Source organism: Culex pipiens, chromosome 2, assembly GCF_016801865.2.
Source record: "Culex pipiens pallens isolate TS chromosome 2, TS_CPP_V2, whole genome shotgun sequence".
Lineage (NCBI taxonomy): Eukaryota > Metazoa > Arthropoda > Insecta > Diptera > Culicidae > Culex > Culex pipiens.
The window spans coordinates 42,215,668-42,234,547 of record NC_068938.1 but is presented as its reverse complement, the minus strand read 5'-3'; the positions used below and the strand labels follow the sequence as shown (position 1 = coordinate 42,234,547).

Sequence of the window (18,880 nt, the reverse complement as noted above, 5' to 3'; positions counted from 1 at the left end):
TTCATATTGAGAATTTCTATACATTTTTTTAAGTCGTGGGGGCGCCTCCAGTCAAATTTTCAAATTGAGAATTTTAATACAATTTTTTAAATCCTAGGGGCGCCTTCAGACAAACTTAATTTAAAAATATCGCTCCTCGACTTGGCGACTTTGCGACTGACTGCGACAGCACTACCTTGGAACACTGAAATGTTTGGTTGACTTTCCAGAAAGAGTGCATATGACTTGAAAAAAAGAAAAGGGCGCTTCAAAATTGAGCCAAGAAATTGGTGAAACTTGGTGCAATTAAAAAATAAATAAATTTAAGCAAACAGCTAAGTAGATGTCATCTACTCAAATCTACCCATAAGCACACCCCTGTTCAATTTTTTTTCAGCCATAAGGGCGCCTCCAGTCAAATTTTCATATTGAGAATTTCAATACATTTTTTTAAGTCGTGGGGGCGCCTCCAGTCAAATTTTCATATTGGGAATTTCTATACATTTTTTTAAGTCGTGGGGGCGCCTCCAGTAAAATTTTCATATTGAGAATTTCTATACATTTTTTTAAGTCGTGGGGGCGCCTCCAGTCAAATTTTCATATTGAGAATTTTAATACAATTTTTTAAATCCTAGGGGCGCCTTCAGACAAACTTAATTTAAAAATATCGCTCCTCGACTTGGCGACTTTGCGACTGACTGCGACAGCACTACCTTGGAACACTGAAATGTTTGGTTGACTTTCCAGAAAGAGTGCATATGACTTGAAAAAAAGAAAAGGGCGCTTCAAAATTGAGCCAAGGAATTGGTGAAACTTGGTGCAATTAAAAAATAAATAAATTTAAGCAAACAGCTAAGTAGATGTCATCTACTCAAATCTACCCATAAGCACACCCCTGTTCAATTTTTTTTCAGCCATAAGGGCGCCTCCAGTCAAATTTTCATATTGAGAATTTCAATACATTTTTTTAAGTCGTGGGGGCGCCTCCAGTCAAATTTTCATATTGGGAATTTCTATACATTTTTTTAAGTCGTGGGGGCGCCTCCAGTAAAATTTTCATATTGAGAATTTCTATACATTTTTTTAAGTCGTGGGGGCGCCTCCAGTCAAATTTTCATATTGAGAATTTTAATACAATTTTTTAAATCCTAGGGGCGCCTTCAGACAAACTTAATTTAAAAATATCGCTCCTCGACTTGGCGACTTTGCGACTGACTGCGACAGCACTACCTTGGAACACTGAAATGTTTGGTTGACTTTCCAGAAAGAGTGCATATGACTTGAAAAAAAGAAAAGGGCGCTTCAAAATTGAGCCAAGAAATTGGTGAAACTTGGTGCAATTAAAAAATAAATAAATTTAAGCAAACAGCTAAGTAGATGTCATCTACTCAAATCTACCCATAAGCACACCCCTGGTGATACCCAAAGTTCTTTTGCCACCTTGGTTTTCGAACAGTGATTGAACACCAGCGCGCGTAGTTCAGGAGAGACCTGTGCGAAGACCCGCAGCGATGAAGATTTTTTTTTGGGCTGGAAATTGACGAGGGTGTTTGAAGTTGTCAAAATTTGACGAATTCTAGATTGGTTGGTTGGTGTCCTGTGTGTGTGTGTGTGCAACCAACCAAACGGGACCACGCGGTCGCTTCTTACAAATTGAGTTGTTTCCATGTATTTTTAGCTCTCATTCTATACATGCAAATAACTCGCATAGGCATTTGGAAGGTGTTAGCTCTGCCGAGCTTCGGTGACCCATTTCTACGCTGGCTAGCCGAGCGCGAGGTACTTCAGCTTTGTCGACAAGCCCCGCCCTGAAGAACGTTTGGACCAATCGGATTCAAACGTTATTTAGAACTTCCGAACCCTTGTCAAATGGACAAGGACCCAGCGCGTATATAGTTGATGGTGGTAACAGTATTCCTAATTCCAGTCATAGCTCACCAAGTCGCGATGGCCTAGTGGTTAGCATTTTTGCTTACCAATCCAAAGGACGGGGGATCGAACCCCGACTCGAGCGACTTTGATTTTTCGTTCATGTTCAGAGTTTCAAGATTTATATTCCCTGTACTTTCTCGTTGGGAGCAGATGGGAATCGAACCCAGGACCATTCGCTTACAAAGCGAACACCGTGACCAGTCAGCCACGGCCGCTCCTTAGATTGGTTGGTTGGTGTCCTTGCTCAAAATCTTTAAAAAGTCTCGAATATTTTCAGTTTCAGAGCTGTTCACAGACTCCACGGTGATAAAGGTTTATTGTTTAATAAATTTGTCTATTTTCCAGGTAACGAGAAGTCATCGACGGAGGTTGGCCCGGGGTCCGCGTGTAGAAATCAATCGTAAGATTAATGTCTTAATGGGTGGGCGCCCGGGAGAATGCCACCGACCGGGGTCCAGACCCGGTTTCGCCATATTTGGCCACGCCGCTGACCACCAACCAGCAGCCAGAGTGTCGAGTCTGTAGAGGGGTCCCCCCCCCTCCGGTATCGTTGATTAATGATCCTCATTTACATACGTGGTGTTTGGTTATTCACATGGAGATTTTTTTCCGAACTTCAAATTTCGTGTTGTGGTTTTGTTTTGTCTGGACCCCGGAGTTGACACGGTGGCAAAAATCCGTTGATTGTTTGACCACGAAAAATCCCACCTAATCTCGTTAGGCTGCCAAAAGGGGTAGGAGCCTCAGCTTTTAATCAATCAGAAATCTGCAACGGCAGCCAAAAAGTGCATCTTCCAGAGGATCATATTTCGCGGATGGCAAATATTTCATCTCTGACACCACGCGGGACGCGGAGCGTGAATTTATTCAAATTTAATGCAAATTAGCCCATCGTTTCGCAAATATACGCACTTTGGTTGTGGCAGTCAGGAGTCAACAGTCAGTCACCCGACGAAGAGTGGACAGTCACAAGTCGACACCCGGTTTGAAAGGTGTGGATTAGGGTGGTTCGAAACTATGTATTTTTTAGATTCATCAAAAATTTAGTTAGCAATAATGTCAAAACTAGTTTCTTCTTAAATTTGTTCACCATTTTAGGGTTGAATGTTGAGATGATATAGATTTCAGATCATTATGGACCACCCTAGTGCTGCTATCTACGAGGGGGTTAGCCGGCGCAATTTACTGTTTATAAAATTATGAATCAAACGGTGCATATCATTATCTGCAGCAGGAAGCTCATTTGCATAAAGTTTACGCGCGTCGATTTATTGTGTGTAAATAAAGTTACGTAAACAGTTAAACTTCTGTCAAAGCTATTACAAACAAATTTTTCAAACTGTCAAACATTCCATTCGATTTTTTTACTAATATCGGTAGCAAACTACTGAAAAATGCAAATTATAATCGTTTTAAGCTGAACTATTGGCACAAGATTACTTCAGCTCACCCAAGTCAGCAAAAAACCAGCTAAACTAATATTTATTTCTCAATCAGCCGTTTCCACGAAATTTTCCCTCAACTCAAGAACCGCAAATCGAACAAACATAATTTAAAACGAAGCACACAAAATAAAACTGTGTACATTTTACCAATTGGCTGCACTTATTTCTTACCCCACAGAAAACAAAACTTTAAGGTCTAAATCACGCAGGGAATCGGCGTACCCTATTGGTGTATAGAGTTGTCCAACCGACCGTCGTCGGCCTTCGAGACCGAAAAAAAGTGCAGTCTTCTCAGGACAGTTACCGTCTGCCGAGGTTCCTTGCCTTAACGCTTCCCAATAAATTATGAAATGACAGCAAACAGCGAAATGGTGGTAAATTATTGATGGCTCAGCCGTTTCCTGCAAGGGGTTGAACTGTTTGGAAACGGTTTTGAGTAAGTGGAGGATTGTTCTATTTCTAAAATCATGTGTAAAAATTGTCTTTTCAAAAATCCTTAAGGCTGTTGCAAATATTTGTCAAACTTAATACTCCACTCCCCTTCAAAATCAGCCCAAAAAATGAAGGGGCAAAAAATATTTTTTCAAAAAAATTCAAAATTTCATCTGAACACATTCTACAATCATTGCATCCTGCGTTAATAAACAAGTCAAACATATTGGAGATTTTTTTATGTACTGTATATATTCTTTAGTACTATCATCTCGAGACTTCAGTCTGAATAGGGACAACAGTGTTTAGAGCATTTAATGATTTTAAATTTGGAAATGGATGTACACACTGAAACCAACCAGAAAAATCAAAATATTGTTCTCCTACATGTTTTAAACTTCTGTTCCAATTCGTACCATGTGTCCCGAGTCGCCCCAGTTGACGGTACTTTCAGTCTTCTTTAGCAATTAATGATCATTTCATTACTAGTTTTTTTTTTCTAGAGTACAAATTTCACGGAATGCCATTGCTCAGATTCGTCAAGAAAGCGCATATCTCAAAATTAGGGCTTGTGATTTTTTACGACAAAAAAAAATCGAAATTTCGCGGCATGCCATTTACAAAACATTGAAATTTCACGGTACTCTAAAAATTGCTCAAAATATGGAATAAAATGTGTTCTTTTGCAAAACTATGAACAGAAAAGTATCTTTTAAGTTAGCAGTAGTTCATAATGCAAAATTAATACCCCTGACATACATTATTTATTTGAAAAAAAATTGGAATAATTTTAGGAAATTTTTTCAACTGACGGAAAGCAGTTGAATAAATGAGCTATTTTGATTTTATTTAGATTTTAAAAATTAAATTTGCTTAAATATCTCTAAAAAGCAGCACAATCCTAAACGCCAGTTAGAATTAGTAAAATAAGTTTAGTAATATTTTGTTTGTTTTCCTAAACTTAAGCAGCAGGTATTTTTTGGTATTTCAATTAAGTTTTGGCAACATTCTAATCAATTTTGTGCATTTCGTACAACATTATTTTAAACAGTATTCTCAAAAAAGCTGTAAATCCGACATGCATTTTTTAATTGGGAAACTGCATCCAAAAAAAATGCTCAAAATTTTGATACGTGTTTGAATAAAAAAATATGTTTAATTGCACTGAGGAGCAATTTATTAATGAATATTTCAAATTTCACGGCCTTCACGATATTGACCAAATTTCACGGATTACGCAGTTTCTGCGAAATCACGAAAAATCAAAAGCCCTACATGAGCCCTATTCAGAATGAAAGATTCCCCAGAAATGTTTGGTGTTGATGTTTTTCCTAATGAAGTAATTAAAGAAGCACAATTTTTTTATGAGTAAATAATGAAACTTATGAATGTTTTTTTTTTTCAATCTTCATGAAATATGAAGTTTATAGTTCACGTGAAAAAGTACCCTTTTTCTAACTTTTCTTCCATTTTTTATAAAATAAGGCTTGTACAAATATTTTTAAAATTTTTTGTCACCCCCCCCCCCCCCCCCCCTCTTCAAAATTGGCCCGAAAAATCAGGGGGCAAAAAAAATATTTTTACAATAAACTTCAAAATTTCAATGAAAATTCAAGTGCAACCAGCTGAAATCAAATTAAAATACATTCTTCTGCGTTTAAAATCATTTTTAGCATGTTTGGGTTTATTAAAAAATCTTAAGATTTTTTAAAATTTTCGATGCAAAACCTTTTTTTTTCGATACAATTTTTGTTTTTGTCTGATCTTAGATTTTTTGAAAACTAATGATTGCAAAACAACTGAACTAGTGCAAAATGCATTTTAAAACACTTTTTTTCATTTAAATGTGAAGACTATGGCTTGTTATTTAAACTTTTATATTTTTTTTATTTTTTTGTCCCCCCCCTTGACCTCGGCCAGGGCCGAGGGACAAAAACTTTTTTTAATATTTGCATCGGCCTAAAAGAATTGTTAAAAAAAAACTATTCTGTTGAAAACCTTCAAGTCTTCTAAAAGGAACGATGAGTCCAATGATTTTCATAGTTTTTTTTTCCTGAAAATTATTCGTTCTTTTTTAATTTTTAAATCTTTTTTTATTTCTTCCAAATTTATTAAAAATAACATTTTACATGAAATAAACTTAACATAATCAAAAAAGGCTGTTGCACATATTTTTCAAAGTTTTTTTACCCTCCTTCACAATTGTCACGAAAAATCAGAAAGGAAAAATATCATTTAAAAAACTAGAAAATGTTTATGGAAATTTGAAAACAATTAGCTCAAATTAATGTAAAATGCATTTCTCTAAGCCGGGGAAACAAAACAATGAAATTGCAAGTCTTGGAATCAACATTTTGATGAAAAACTTTTTTAAAATGCAATTCACACCAGTAAAGTTGCGTTTCGCAATTTTTATTAGTTTTTAAACTTTTACAAAAGTTAAACATATTTTTAAGGTCGTAGATGGTGTCAATCGCTCTTGGGGCAATAATTGTCAATGATGGATCTTGATTCAGGGTCCAGAAATAGTAAATTGAAATGGAAAATCAATCACGATTTCAGAGCCTTAAGGTGGTTTGCCTAAAAACGATTATCAACGGAAAAACGCAAATCGAAATAGTTCTAAGACAATTGCATGTCCTATTTGCATTTAAAATTTGATGCTTTTTGAATTTGTTTTGCTTCTTGATTTTCGGGCTAATTTTGAAGCGAGGGATGACATAGACATATTTACTTTTAATTATTTTTTTTCAATGGAATAAGGCCGTTGCAAATATTTCGACATAAACTTTGAAAAATATTTGCAACGGCCTAAAATAAACTTAACATCATTTTTTTTTCAACAATTAAATTGTAGTTTATTTTTTTTTTTAATTTATAGCAGATACAGTATTTTATAGTTTTTTTTTTGAAAAAAAAATCTTTAAAGAGCATAAAATCCTCTGCCGTACCGCAAAACCCAAAAAACAAAAACATTGCAAAAGTTTTATTTTTTTAAATGTATTTAATCTCTTTTAAAATTTTTGCTGATTTTTTTTTCAAATTGCTTTTCTTTTAATTACGGTCGCTTTTCAAGTGAACAAAGAAAAAAAAAACACCCTGAAAATCCATAATTTTCCATCAAATTAGAATCCCATTCGATGCCACTTCCCACCCCACTCAAACTTGACTGCCGCTCACTTTATGCTAAATTGATCACCGAAGAAAAAATCACAAGAAGCCATCCTCTCTCACTCACTCGCCCTCAAATCCCGATGACCAAAGAGCGAGACAGCGCCATAATCAGAGCAGTCTCAACATTTCAACGGTGCGGTGCAAATGAGCAAACCACAACCACAACACCATCATCATTATCGTCATCACCACCGTCATTGCCTCACTCGTCTATGAGTGATCAACTCACGGTTCTCACCAAATCATTACTGATTTATGTTGGTTTGTGGATGTGTGAGGGTCGAAGGGGGGTGGTAACTCGATGAAAGCATCAAAATGAGGAGCAAAACACATAAAAGTGGGATTAGCAGTGGCGAGCGCGCCCTTGATTATGTGACGATGGAAGCGAGTGAGTGACCCAGCCTGGAAGGTGAGTTCCGCTGAGCGAACGCCCCTTCGTGAGCGACTCGAAACAAAGCGGATGAGAGCGTGGACCTTTCACGCTTATTCTCTCATGGCACACTGTTCGTGGGAGAGCGTTTGAAGCGTGCGCGCTTGTAGTGGTGCGAAGGGGCGTAGCCCTAGCCGTTTGCCGTCCTCTCGCTCGCTCGCACGCACACACCCGAGGAGGGCGTTTGTGCAGTGGCAGGCGCTAAGGTGTCTGCAGAATGCGTTGCGACGGGCAGCGGTTCGGTAGCATGCTTCAAGTGGCCGCCGACAAAGCGCTGTCCCGTCTTATGGTCTCCATGGTCGTTGCAGGGTTGGCGGAGGTGGAGGTGGCGGTGGCCGGAAAGACTGGTTCTGGCCGCACAGGACCGGAGCTTTAGTTTGCACTGGTTCGCCTTAAGGCTCGCACACACGTTGACGGCCGGGGACGTGTACACGTGGGGAGAAATTGGCGCGCGCCCGTGAGTTTCGCGAAACATAACCTCGCCGCCAAGAAAACGAAACGGAGTAGGCGAAGCAGTGGATTTCACGGGGCCTACTGTGTGTGGTGTGTGCCGCGTCTTCGCAGCTTCCGCGCTCCCGCTCTGACACTCCGAATCTCCAGTGTCTACGGCATGGCCTGCTAGGGTTTGACCGCATCGGTAGTTGTCTGTTGATGTTTTTTGTAGCAAGCGGTCGAGCGCGCGCGTCGGCGGCCATATGCATTCCGGTGCAGTCGTTCGGTGCTACTGACGTTTCCGCGGACTACTGGGACGACGACGCACTCTTCCCGGAGTTTTGCTATCGCGGTCTAAATTGATTTCGTTCTCGCGCGCGCGATAGTTTTGTGTTCTGCCTTCAACTACCAGAATCAACCATTTTTAGGTTATGACCTAACCGAGTGTCAAGTTCGGCGCCCCCTAAAACAGTCCCAAAATTGATACCTCAAACTCGCCCTTCCGGGTGGTCGTCAGCAGTGGTGGTGGTGGTGGGAGCACTAGTGTCAGTGGAAGTGTCGGCTCGTCGGAACTGTTCCGTCGACGGTTGGCGGCCACGGCGATGCTGCTCGGAACGCAAAACCCGTCGGCAATGGCGGCGGCCGCTGCCGCAGCGGCTGCAGCGCTCGCCAAGTCCGGTTCGAACGGTAGTGGTTCGGGTGGGACGGGAAGTGGTGGTTCGGGAGGTGCAACGGATTTCTCGATAGCGGCCATTATGGCGCGGGGAGCAGCGGCGGCGGCCGCTTCCGCCGCGGCTGCCGTATCGTCCCATGGTGGGCACAGAGTGAACGGAAGTAGTGGAGGTGGTTCCGGCGCGGGAGGGAGTTCCAGCAGGGAGCCATCGGAGAGGAGTATAAGTAAGTGGAGTTTGGACGGGAGGGTTGGTTGAACTGAGGGATGCAAGAATTGAAATAATTTAAATTAGAAAATAAAAGTCTTTTTTTGGGTACAGTCCAGTACTGATATTCCGAAGTCCTCGAAAAATTAAATTAATCGATACGCAAAAAAAAAATGTGGTTGACTTATAAATTTGGTTACAATTGGGAAATTAAATAAACCAGTTGGACTCGATTTTGAAGTCAAATTTAAGCATAATTTAAAGAAAGAACAATAATATTGTTTTTATAAGTATTTTAATTCAAATTTTGGATAATATAGTTTAGACTGCATAAAAAACATATTTGTTTCAACTTCAAGTTGCTTCTTGTTAGACGGTTTGCATAATTAGATAAGTATCATTAGATTCATAATGTAAACGAACTCTGAAGCATCTCAGTTAAAAAAAAAGACAAATATGGATCTTGTACAACTGCAAGCAACCAATTTGGTCAATTCTATCAAAATTTATAAGATTTTTAAGAATAAAAACGGGGTTAAATATTTTGGAGCAAATCCTATTTTACAAATTATGATTATTGATTTAACTCCAATAAGAAACGAAAAAAACTTCATTAGATATTATTAGTAATTACCTACTCACAAAAAATACCCAATGTATTTCAAAATAACTTTGTAATAGTCTGTTCTATAAGTTTTAATGAAAAAATAGTAACAATCAACCATTTAAAATTTGTTTTTCATCAGTATGACATATTTGGTTATAGTTTTCATATAGTTGTTAAAAATAAATTGATTGTTAACTGTTTAATTACATCTTAACATTTTTTTACCACATTTGAAGAATTTAAAAACTATTTTTAGAATTTATTTTAACTTTTGCTCACAAACTATGCTTTTTAAATAGAAGAAAAATTCTGTTACAATGAGTTTTTTTTTCCTTTAAGGGTTAAATACATGTAAATTGGCAAAAAAAAGCCCAGGGTAGGTATGAGCACACACTAAATATTTTTTTTTTTTTAATTTCAGTTTTCAGGACAATAAAAAATACATTTTCATCCATTGACAAAATAAATATTTGGATGTACCATTGCCAAAATATAACTATTTTAAGTTTCAAAACACGGGTGCCACGATATCTCAACACTGCGTTGACCAAATCGGCTCAAAATTTTAGTGAAGACTCATTAAACGGGTCCCGTTTGCATGACGAAGGCCGATTATCAAAAAGACAATTTAAAAAAGAGATGAAACTATTTTTTGTTTCATCATATAAAAATCAACAGTTTTGGATTTTTGTAATTTTTTAAAAACCGAAATTTCGAATTTGGGCTTCGTTTTGCACACGGGATATGTCATGAGAGTCCTCACTTCAAATTTCAGCCAATTTGGTCCATCCCATCTCGAGATATCGTGGCACCCGCAAATCAACTCGGTGTTTTGAGAAAAAACGCTCACAAAGTTTGACGGTTCGCTTTGCGCATGGCAAAACTTTAAACTTAAATCGTCTTCGACTCACTTAAATCATGAAATATCTTTATGAAACTCACAGGAGTGATTGGAAATCATCTTTTGAAATGATCTAATAAATAATCGGAAATATGAATTTATGAGATTTTTTACACTTATGAAACATTTAAAAATATTAAATTGAAAACGTATCGAATCATAAATAAATTCATACCAAAAATCATTTACTTATTTTTCGTCCTGTAGCAAATCAAAAGTTGTTTCTCAATCCTCTGTTCCCAAATTTTAAACAATATTGAATCAAACTGAGCTTGGTAGAGAAGTGTTTAGAGTATCTCAAAAAGTAGATATCGAAAAAAAAATGTTTTTTTTAGAGTTTTTTAACTATATAAATTTGTTTTTATGAAATAAGTTGATTTTGAATTACTTTTGAGCATGTTAAAGTTTTAGCATATATTTTATTAAATGTCTAATATTTTAGTCCAACAAACATCAAATATTTTTTTCAAAATAAACGTCAAACGTAAATATAATATTTTCAATACAAGCGTACATGGACATTGTGTAGCCTACCCTAAACTGAAATAAAAAAAAATACTAAATTCCTAAGTTTAAGGAATTTTGGCTCCTTTCCTTATTTATAGTAATTGGGTTTTTTTGGATTACTTAATAAGAAAAGGAGGCAAAATTCCTAGAATTTGAGAATCTTGTACTTTTTTTTATTACAGTGTAGTAAATTAATGAAAATTTTAAAACTAATCTTTCTGGCTAAATTTTGTTTGAAATTTAATAAAGTCTTTTCAATGTTACCCCAGTTTATGGTACGAATTAATTTCTATATTTTTTTAATGGTTTGCGATCTCTGTTTAAAAAAAAAACCATTTTCTTTTGATTCTTATTTTGTTCCGACCTAGAAGTACATTTAAAGAATTCTTGCATTTCTTTGCCTGCACACACAATTTTCTTTACAAGTCTGACCCAGAATATTACATTATTTTACTTTTTTTTAAATTCATTGCAGAGTTTGGATTTTTATAAAGAAACAAAAACTAATATGTTTTTGCTGTCGCAATTTAATCCAAAACAGTTAAAAAAAACTGTTTTCACAACACTTGTACCGTGTCTTTGCCTTTTATCCATTTCTCAAGATTCGAAAAGAAAAGCTCCCTCGTTGGAAAATAAAAAAACACCCCCCTTGGAGACTGTCCCGTGCAAAGAGAATGCCCTCTCAATCGAACCAATATACACAAAAAATATGTACATATAAAAAAGCAGGAAAACTTTTACTAAACCCCAGAACCCCGAAGTGGGAAGATGTTCACAGAATATCGATTTTCTACACCCCCACTTCCTGCCTCACCCCGTTCCCGACCTGGTCATCCCGGCGGAGCAGCAGCATAAACTTTGCAAGTCGTTTTTCTTTGTCTTTTATCGTCTCGAAGACAGCGTCGTTGGGTTGGCTCTCCATCTCCCGAGGGTGGGAGGAAAAAATAAGCTGCAAAAGTGGAACAATTTTTCTATGTTTTGGGCTGCTGCTGCTGATGGTATGTGTTTGCCACCCCCCCTAACTTTTTCTTCCCCGTCCCTCCCGGGGGGGAGTTGTTATATTTCGAGTTTGTGTATCGATACTTTTCGCTAGTTTTCTTCTGAGATGTTTCCGCTGGGAAAATTGGTTTATTTGCTTTTTTCCAGGGGGTGGGTGTTTTCTCTAATAAGCGATTGCTCGGTGTGATGAGAATACATTTTTCGATAAGCTTGGCTGTTTTCTTCTTGGAAGCAATTTAGCTGCTTGAATTAAAAGTTTAGCACGTGTGGGAATTAAAAACGAGCAACGGAAATTAGAGCCAGATTAATCGAACTAGTCCGGGCCTCAATGACGTGCTAATCTCAGTTGTCGGGCGTGTATCGCCGGGATCTAAATCAACATACTAAAGTCTGAGAGCTCTCATCTGGCTCATTATTATGCAAATCGTCACCCTAAACCGGACAGCGGCGAAAATGTTCGCAGCTCATGAATGTTGTCTTTAATGGCTGAGAAAACATTTTTAACGCTCATTGAATTAAACTCTCGAGAAATTGCATCCAAATTGCATCGCTCTCCGTCGTCAGATCCCGCAAGCCCATTAATTAAAACCAATGTTGTGTTGTGTGCGTATTGCGGAGAAATCATTCCGTTTGTTTGTTGGATGCTCTGTGAGTTGCAAATCGATATGTTTCGCATTTTTTCACTGGGGTTTTTTTTTTCTCTCATTGCAATTGCACACAATTGCAAACCCCCACCCAACTGGCTGCAGCTGTGAGTCTACACAAATCATCAAATCATCGCGTGTTTCTTTGCCAACGAAACGCGAGCGCGAGTTCTCTTTCGCATACCTTTTGGTGGGGTTGTGGGGGTGGGTGAAACTGGTGGGGAGAGATTGTGTGGTGTTTGTTGAAGTTCTTTGTGGAGCAATTGGTAGGGCGATTGAAGGGCTTTTAAAAGCTTCCGGAATGTAAAGGGAGAACTGTTCGACGTTTTGAGTTGAGTTGTTCTGATTTTGAATGGAGATCTAGTTTGCTTTTGGACTTTATAAGCCTCCTTTTTTTATTCGGGAATCCACTGTTGATCTCCGACTTCGGGTTATTCATAGGTTTTTCTGGTGCTGAACCAGGGAGGTAACTCAGAATCATTTTCTGAATTTTGTGGAAAATGCTCTGAAGTTTTTTGTTCCAAACATGGAATGTCAAAAATCTGTTTCTTAAAAAGCATTTTCCGCCAACTCATACATCGCTTGCCTCTTCCCTCTTCGATTTGCGTGAAACTTTGTCATAAGAGGTAGTTTTAGTCCCTGATAACAAATCTGTTTTTTTTTTTATATTTCGTAACAAAGGGTCGACTCTGCAGTAATCTGCAAAATGATCATTTAGAACAATAATTTTCATTTGAAATTTGGTATTTTTAATAACTTTGCAGGGTTATTTTTTAAGAGTGTAGGAATATTCTGCGAAGTTGCAGAGAGCCATTTTTTTATTTGAGATGTTCAATTTAACAGTTCATTTGGAAAAGCTTCTTATAACTTTCAAAATTTTCTTCAAAAAATTTTCATTCTCAATGAAACAACACAATTGGAAATCGCAATTAAATATCTTTATGATGAAATTATTATTAAATTAATTGAAAATAAAAAAATCGTGTTCAATTTTAATGGGTTTGGAGATGTGAAAAAAAGTTTTTTCTAACCCGTGGTTCCTGGTATATTTTTGAAATCCTGGTTTATTTTTGAAATGAAAATGAAATGTGATTAACATAAAATGATTTCTTCAGCAAAAATGTTTTTTGTGTGGGATTGTTTGTAGTGTTAAAACTAGCAATATGAGCACTCTAGGTCAACGGGAAGTGAGTCAAAAAGGGACGCAAAGTTTTGTGGTTCAAAATCATCAAAAATCCTTAAAATGCTGTTACTTAAGCAAACTTGAATTGAAATTAAAAATTCAAAATTTATCTGGGTAATTCTCCGCCAACTCACACAGCAGTTGCCCCGACCCCTCTTCGATTTGCGTGAAACTTTGTCCTAAGGGGTAACTTTTGTCCCTGATCACGAATCCGAGGTCCGTTTTTTGATATCTCGTGACGGAGGGGCGGTACGACCCCTTCCATTTTTGAACATGTGAAATTAGACGCCCGATTAGATGGCGTACTCAGAATTCCGAATAAACGTATTTTTCATCGAAAAAAACACTAAAAAAGTTTTAAAAATTCTCCCATTTTCCGTTACTCGACTGTAAAAAATTTTGGAACATGTCATTTTATGGGAAATTTAATGTACTTTTCGAATCTACATTGTCCCAGAAGGGTCATTTTTTCATTTAGAACAAAATTTTTCATTTTAAAATTTCATGTTTTTTCTAACTTTGCAGGGTTATTTTTAAGAGTGTAACAATGTTCTACAAAATTGTAGAGCAGACAATTACAAAAATTTTGATATATAGACATAAGGGGTTTGCTTATAAACATCACGAGTTATCGCGATTTTACGAAAAAAAAGTTTTGAAAAAGTTGGTCGTCATCGATCATGGCCGTTCATGGTCACCCGCGACAGACACGGACGACGAAACAAAGAGAAACGCAAAAAGTAACTTTTTCAAAACTTTTTTTCGTAAAATCGCGATAACTCGTGATGTTTATTAGCAATTCCCTTATGTCTATATATCAAAATTTTTGTAATTGTCTGCTCTACAACTTTGTAGAACATTGTTACACTCTAAAAAATAACCCTGCAAAGTTAGAAAAAACACGAAATTTTAAAATGAAAAATTTTGTTTTAAATGAAAAAATGACCCTTCTGGGACAATGTAGATTCTAAAAGAACATTAAATTTCCCATAAAATGACATGTTCCAAAAAATTTTACAGTCAAGTAACGGAAAATGGGAGAATTTTTAAAACTTTTTTAGTGTTTTTTTCGATGAAAAATACGTTTATTCGGAATTCTGAGTACGCCATCAAATCGGGCGTCTAATTTTACATAAAAGTCCCTTTGACACCAAATTTCTATCTCATCACCGTTTCAGGCTGCAAATTGTTGAAAAACACCTCTTTTTTCACATGTTCAAAAATGGAAGGGGTCGTACCGCCCCTCCGTCACGAGATATCAAAAAACGGACCTCGGTTTCGTGATCAGGGACAAAAGTTACCCCTTAGGACAAAGTTTCACGCAAATCGAAGAGGGGTCGGGGCAACTTTTCCCGATTTCGTGTGAGTTGGTAGAGAATTACCCATCTGAAAGTGCTTAAAAAATGTAATAAAATGCGGGATGAAGCATCTCAATTGGTTAAATCTAAAGGAAGTCATTGGCATTTATGTGAAAAATAGGACATTTCCTTTTATCTCAAATAAAAAAGTGTTCCATCCAGAAAACAACTCAACCTGGAGCTTGTAGGGGACATATGAGACTGATAACGCTTTGGGTAACAATCTCAATGAAAACTCTCAATAATTAGAAAATCGGGTTAAATTTAGCCGAAATTGAAAAAGGCATAAATTATGACTTTTGTTAAAAATAAAACTGGGGTTTTCAGAAACTCTCATGTACATTTATATCTTTAAATGAAAAATAAAAAAATAGATAATGATCTGTGCATCAGCCTTTTTTTGTTCATTGACATAATTGTATTTGTAATAATTTCTTTTGTTTTATTATTTCATTTTTTTTTCAAGACAAATGGAAGTGGTTGCACCGAAAAATGTGTAGTTTTACATCAATATTTCTTCAGTGCTTGTTGATTTTCAACTTTTTTCGATAGTACGATCACTACTTTTACGCAATAAACTGGTATTTTAATACATCTTGTACTAAGCTTGCTAGTTTACCTATCTAGTTAGCATAAGAGAGCACAGAGGCGATTTATGGATTTATGGATAATTTTGTGAACACCATAAAACAAGTTTAATTTTGGAATGTTTAAAATTAATATTTCCTCTACTTGAGTTATTTTTTCCCAAAAAATAAGTAAAAATGTGAAATTTAATAGAAACTGATAAATAAAAAAAAACAAGATTCTGAGGTAAAATTATATTTGTTTTTAATGTAAAGTTTCACATGTTTGAACACAAGTTCTGTCACAATTCCCGGATGTAATATTAGCATGAATACTGTGTAGTATTTAGGATTATTATATTCAATTAGAAAGACAGTAGCTTTAGAGTCGTGTGGTGTTCGTGGGGGAGATCGGTTGGAAAATCGACGCGCGAGAATCCGCGAGAAAGTAATGAAGTTTCTTGAATTTATTGATAGAAGGCTTCGCGTCGTCGTGTATATATTGTCTTTCTGTTGTTGAGCCGGTTGTTCGCGGTCCGGACTGGGTAAATTCGTGGTTAAGTTTGTTGCAAAGAAGTCATGCGCGAAGAATTTCATTAAATCGATTGAAACAGTTCGGTGTATCAGCACTATTTGAGGTTTACATGATAACGAATAATACGTTGCTAAAAATTTCATTTTGTTTTGAAAGTCCTTCCCTTAGCATCGTGGCTCGGATGGCACGACGACGGTAAAAAGTAAAAATTACGGGATTGAGTATATAATTAAGTCCTTCTCATAGCGTTGAAGCTCGGAAGGCAACGATTATGTTTCACTTTCTGGTCGTATCATCTACCAATAATGAATCCGGATCTATTCTAAATTGTACGTTACCGAATAATGCGTTAATTCAAATTTCATTTCGTATTGAAAGCCCATCTCAAAGCATCGTTGCTCGGATGGCACGCCGTCGGTAAGAAGTTAAAAAAAACGCGAATGATAAGTCCTTCTCATAGCGTCGTAGCTCAGGAGGCAACGATTGTGGTTCACATTCTGGTCATATCATCTACCAAGATGAATCCTGACCTTCCCTTTCCTTCCCCTACTAACACAATTCCCCCACTTCCCGTGATGCTTGAAGGAGATGCTGTGAATTCAACGGTCTCATGCGGTGTCAACAGGTATAGAGCGACAAACTCTTTGTCTGATGAGTCTGCAACTTCAACTATCGGACTAACATTCCTACCTTTGTTGAACTGCATCTCCTTGGGGGGGGCGCCGGTATTGACTTAAAGCAGAGATCTTCAGGAGTTATACAGTAAGGATGATTAGTTGGTTCATTGTGTAACTTCAGCTGATCCGTCAATAACGGAGTAGCAGCTCATTGGCAGTCAACCATGCTCATGCTCATGCTCAATTAGAAAGACAGTAGCTTTACATTTGCTTCGATAAATTATTAGTCAAGATTCCAATAATTGTCTTATGTTTTTTCCGAATTCTGCTCGTTGCTCGTTACTTTTCAGCACTGGTATTGGAAGGTATTTATTTTCCTTCCTGTTATTTTTGGTAGGGAAAAGTAGGCCGATTCGTTTCTCCAGAAGGACAGGAAAAGTTGATAGTTTTACAGCGGAATAGCAAAATAGTACTTTATGCAACAAGTTGCAAAAAGAGGATTTTTTCAGCACGAGTCGTACATTTATCCAACGAGGTTCACCGAGTTGGATAAATACGAAGAGTGCTGAAAAAATCAAGTTTTGCAACGAGTTCCATACAACATTTTTTGCAATTCCGAAAAACGCCCATTGAGTGAAATTTTAAGTCAAATTTTCATGTATTTTGTCAATAAATCGTTTAAATCAAAAAAATGTTGAAAAGTGTTACTTTTCGAAACAAGTGCTGAAAAGTTCAACTTTTCAGCACCCATTTGAGTGCTGAAAAGTAGAACTTTTCAGCATTTATTTTGAAAAGTGTTGCTATTCGATTCTGTTATTTTTGGTACAGAAAAGTAGGCTATTTCGTCGTTCAAGAATGACAGGAAAAGTAAGTAGTTTCACGACGGAATTGCAAAAATATTATTTAAATAACGCATTTTGAAGGTTTTTTTTATTTAATCTTGTAACAAAATGTTGTTAAAATATGTGTTACTCAATATTCCTATTTTACTGCTTGAATCACTTAATCATCTGTGCGACGATGATTCACGTTTCACCGAAGACGTTACAACAGAACCGTCGCGTCTCATCCTTTCCAATCATAAATTCTCATTTCTGTCATAAATTGTGTGTTGACTACGTTCGGCCAGCTCTTCGCCAGACCAAAGCGTGGGTGTTACATTTTTCTAGCAACAGTCTCCTCTTTTCATGAAGGAGACGAAAAAAACCCATTCTGATGAGCCTTTGTCCCTCTTCATCACCATTCAGCCCCCCATGGGGACGGACCCCGAGGACACCCAGTCTCTCAATTTGTGAATGTCAATGTGTGTGTGTGTTTGTGTTGTGTGCGGGTGGGTGGCACATAACGCTTCACCACGTCTCCGCCGTCTCACACACGCCGGCGTTGAAGTGTTTGTGTGCCAAACGCATAAATTAATTTTAAACAGATTATCACCGCCATTAGAGGGCGTAAGCGGTGCAATTATATTAAATATACACACACACAGCAGAAAACACAAACACAAATGCACCAGGTATAACAGTTGACCAGGTTTATGATGTTTGCTTTACGGCAGCCAATCGATTTCGCGAAATGTTGAAATGTTTAAAGAGTGGAACAAATGGAAAAGGGTTGTTGGAGAAAAAAGTTGGTAATCAATTCGAGCCGAATCGGGCTCAGCTAGGAGTGGCTTACGCCCTCTAGGCTAGTCGATGTTCAGTAGCTAGCTCTAACTAGTTTAAACGTATTTCATAGTACTTAACGCAAAAGTGTTATTCGAAACGAACAGCAGGGGCACGCTTGAGTCTCAGAGTTGATCTTTGGTAGGGGAAACTTGTACAAAACAGGGTTTTTATTTCATTTCTAAATGAAATGAAAATCTCTCGGGAAGGTGCGATATTGACTACTCAAGTAGAGATCATCAGGGGTTGGACCGTAATTGATCAACATTAATCAAGCCAACTTGTAAACAATAATCTTAGAATGTTGCAAAATGCTTTGAATCTTTTCACAGAGATCCCAATTCGAAGTCCAACCATTTCCCCAATCTCCCCTAAAATCTCATATCAAGTACTGGACATTGTACACAGTTAATTCGTTACCATTGCTGACCACGTCAACTTCAGTAGCGCAGCCCACCCTCGTCGTCGCCTTAGTCGTTTCAACTTTAGCCACAGTAGCAGCCGTCACCCACCGCGCGCAAATCATTACGCCGGTCAGCCATTAATCATGTGACTTTCAGCGTTCCGAAGGTATTAGCAAACACCGTTGATACCGTCTCG

General features: G+C 37.4%; 1 protein-coding gene across 4 annotated transcripts in view; it reads left to right on the top strand.

The window, feature by feature from the left end:
- Positions 1-7,727: 7,727 nt before the first annotated feature.
- Positions 7,728-18,880, top strand: part of LOC120428941 (T-box protein H15-like) — an 84,667-nt gene continuing 73,514 nt past the window's right edge. For 3 of the 4 annotated variants that reach the window (XM_052708194.1, XM_052708195.1, XM_052708193.1), the window contains exon 1: positions 7,728-8,721. In XM_052708194.1, coding sequence (XP_052564154.1) covers positions 8,427-8,721 — 295 coding nt within the window. In that variant the 5' untranslated portion in view covers positions 7,728-8,426. The remainder of the gene's footprint in view (positions 8,722-18,880) is intronic. The other variant, XM_052708196.1, reaches the window with a different exon arrangement.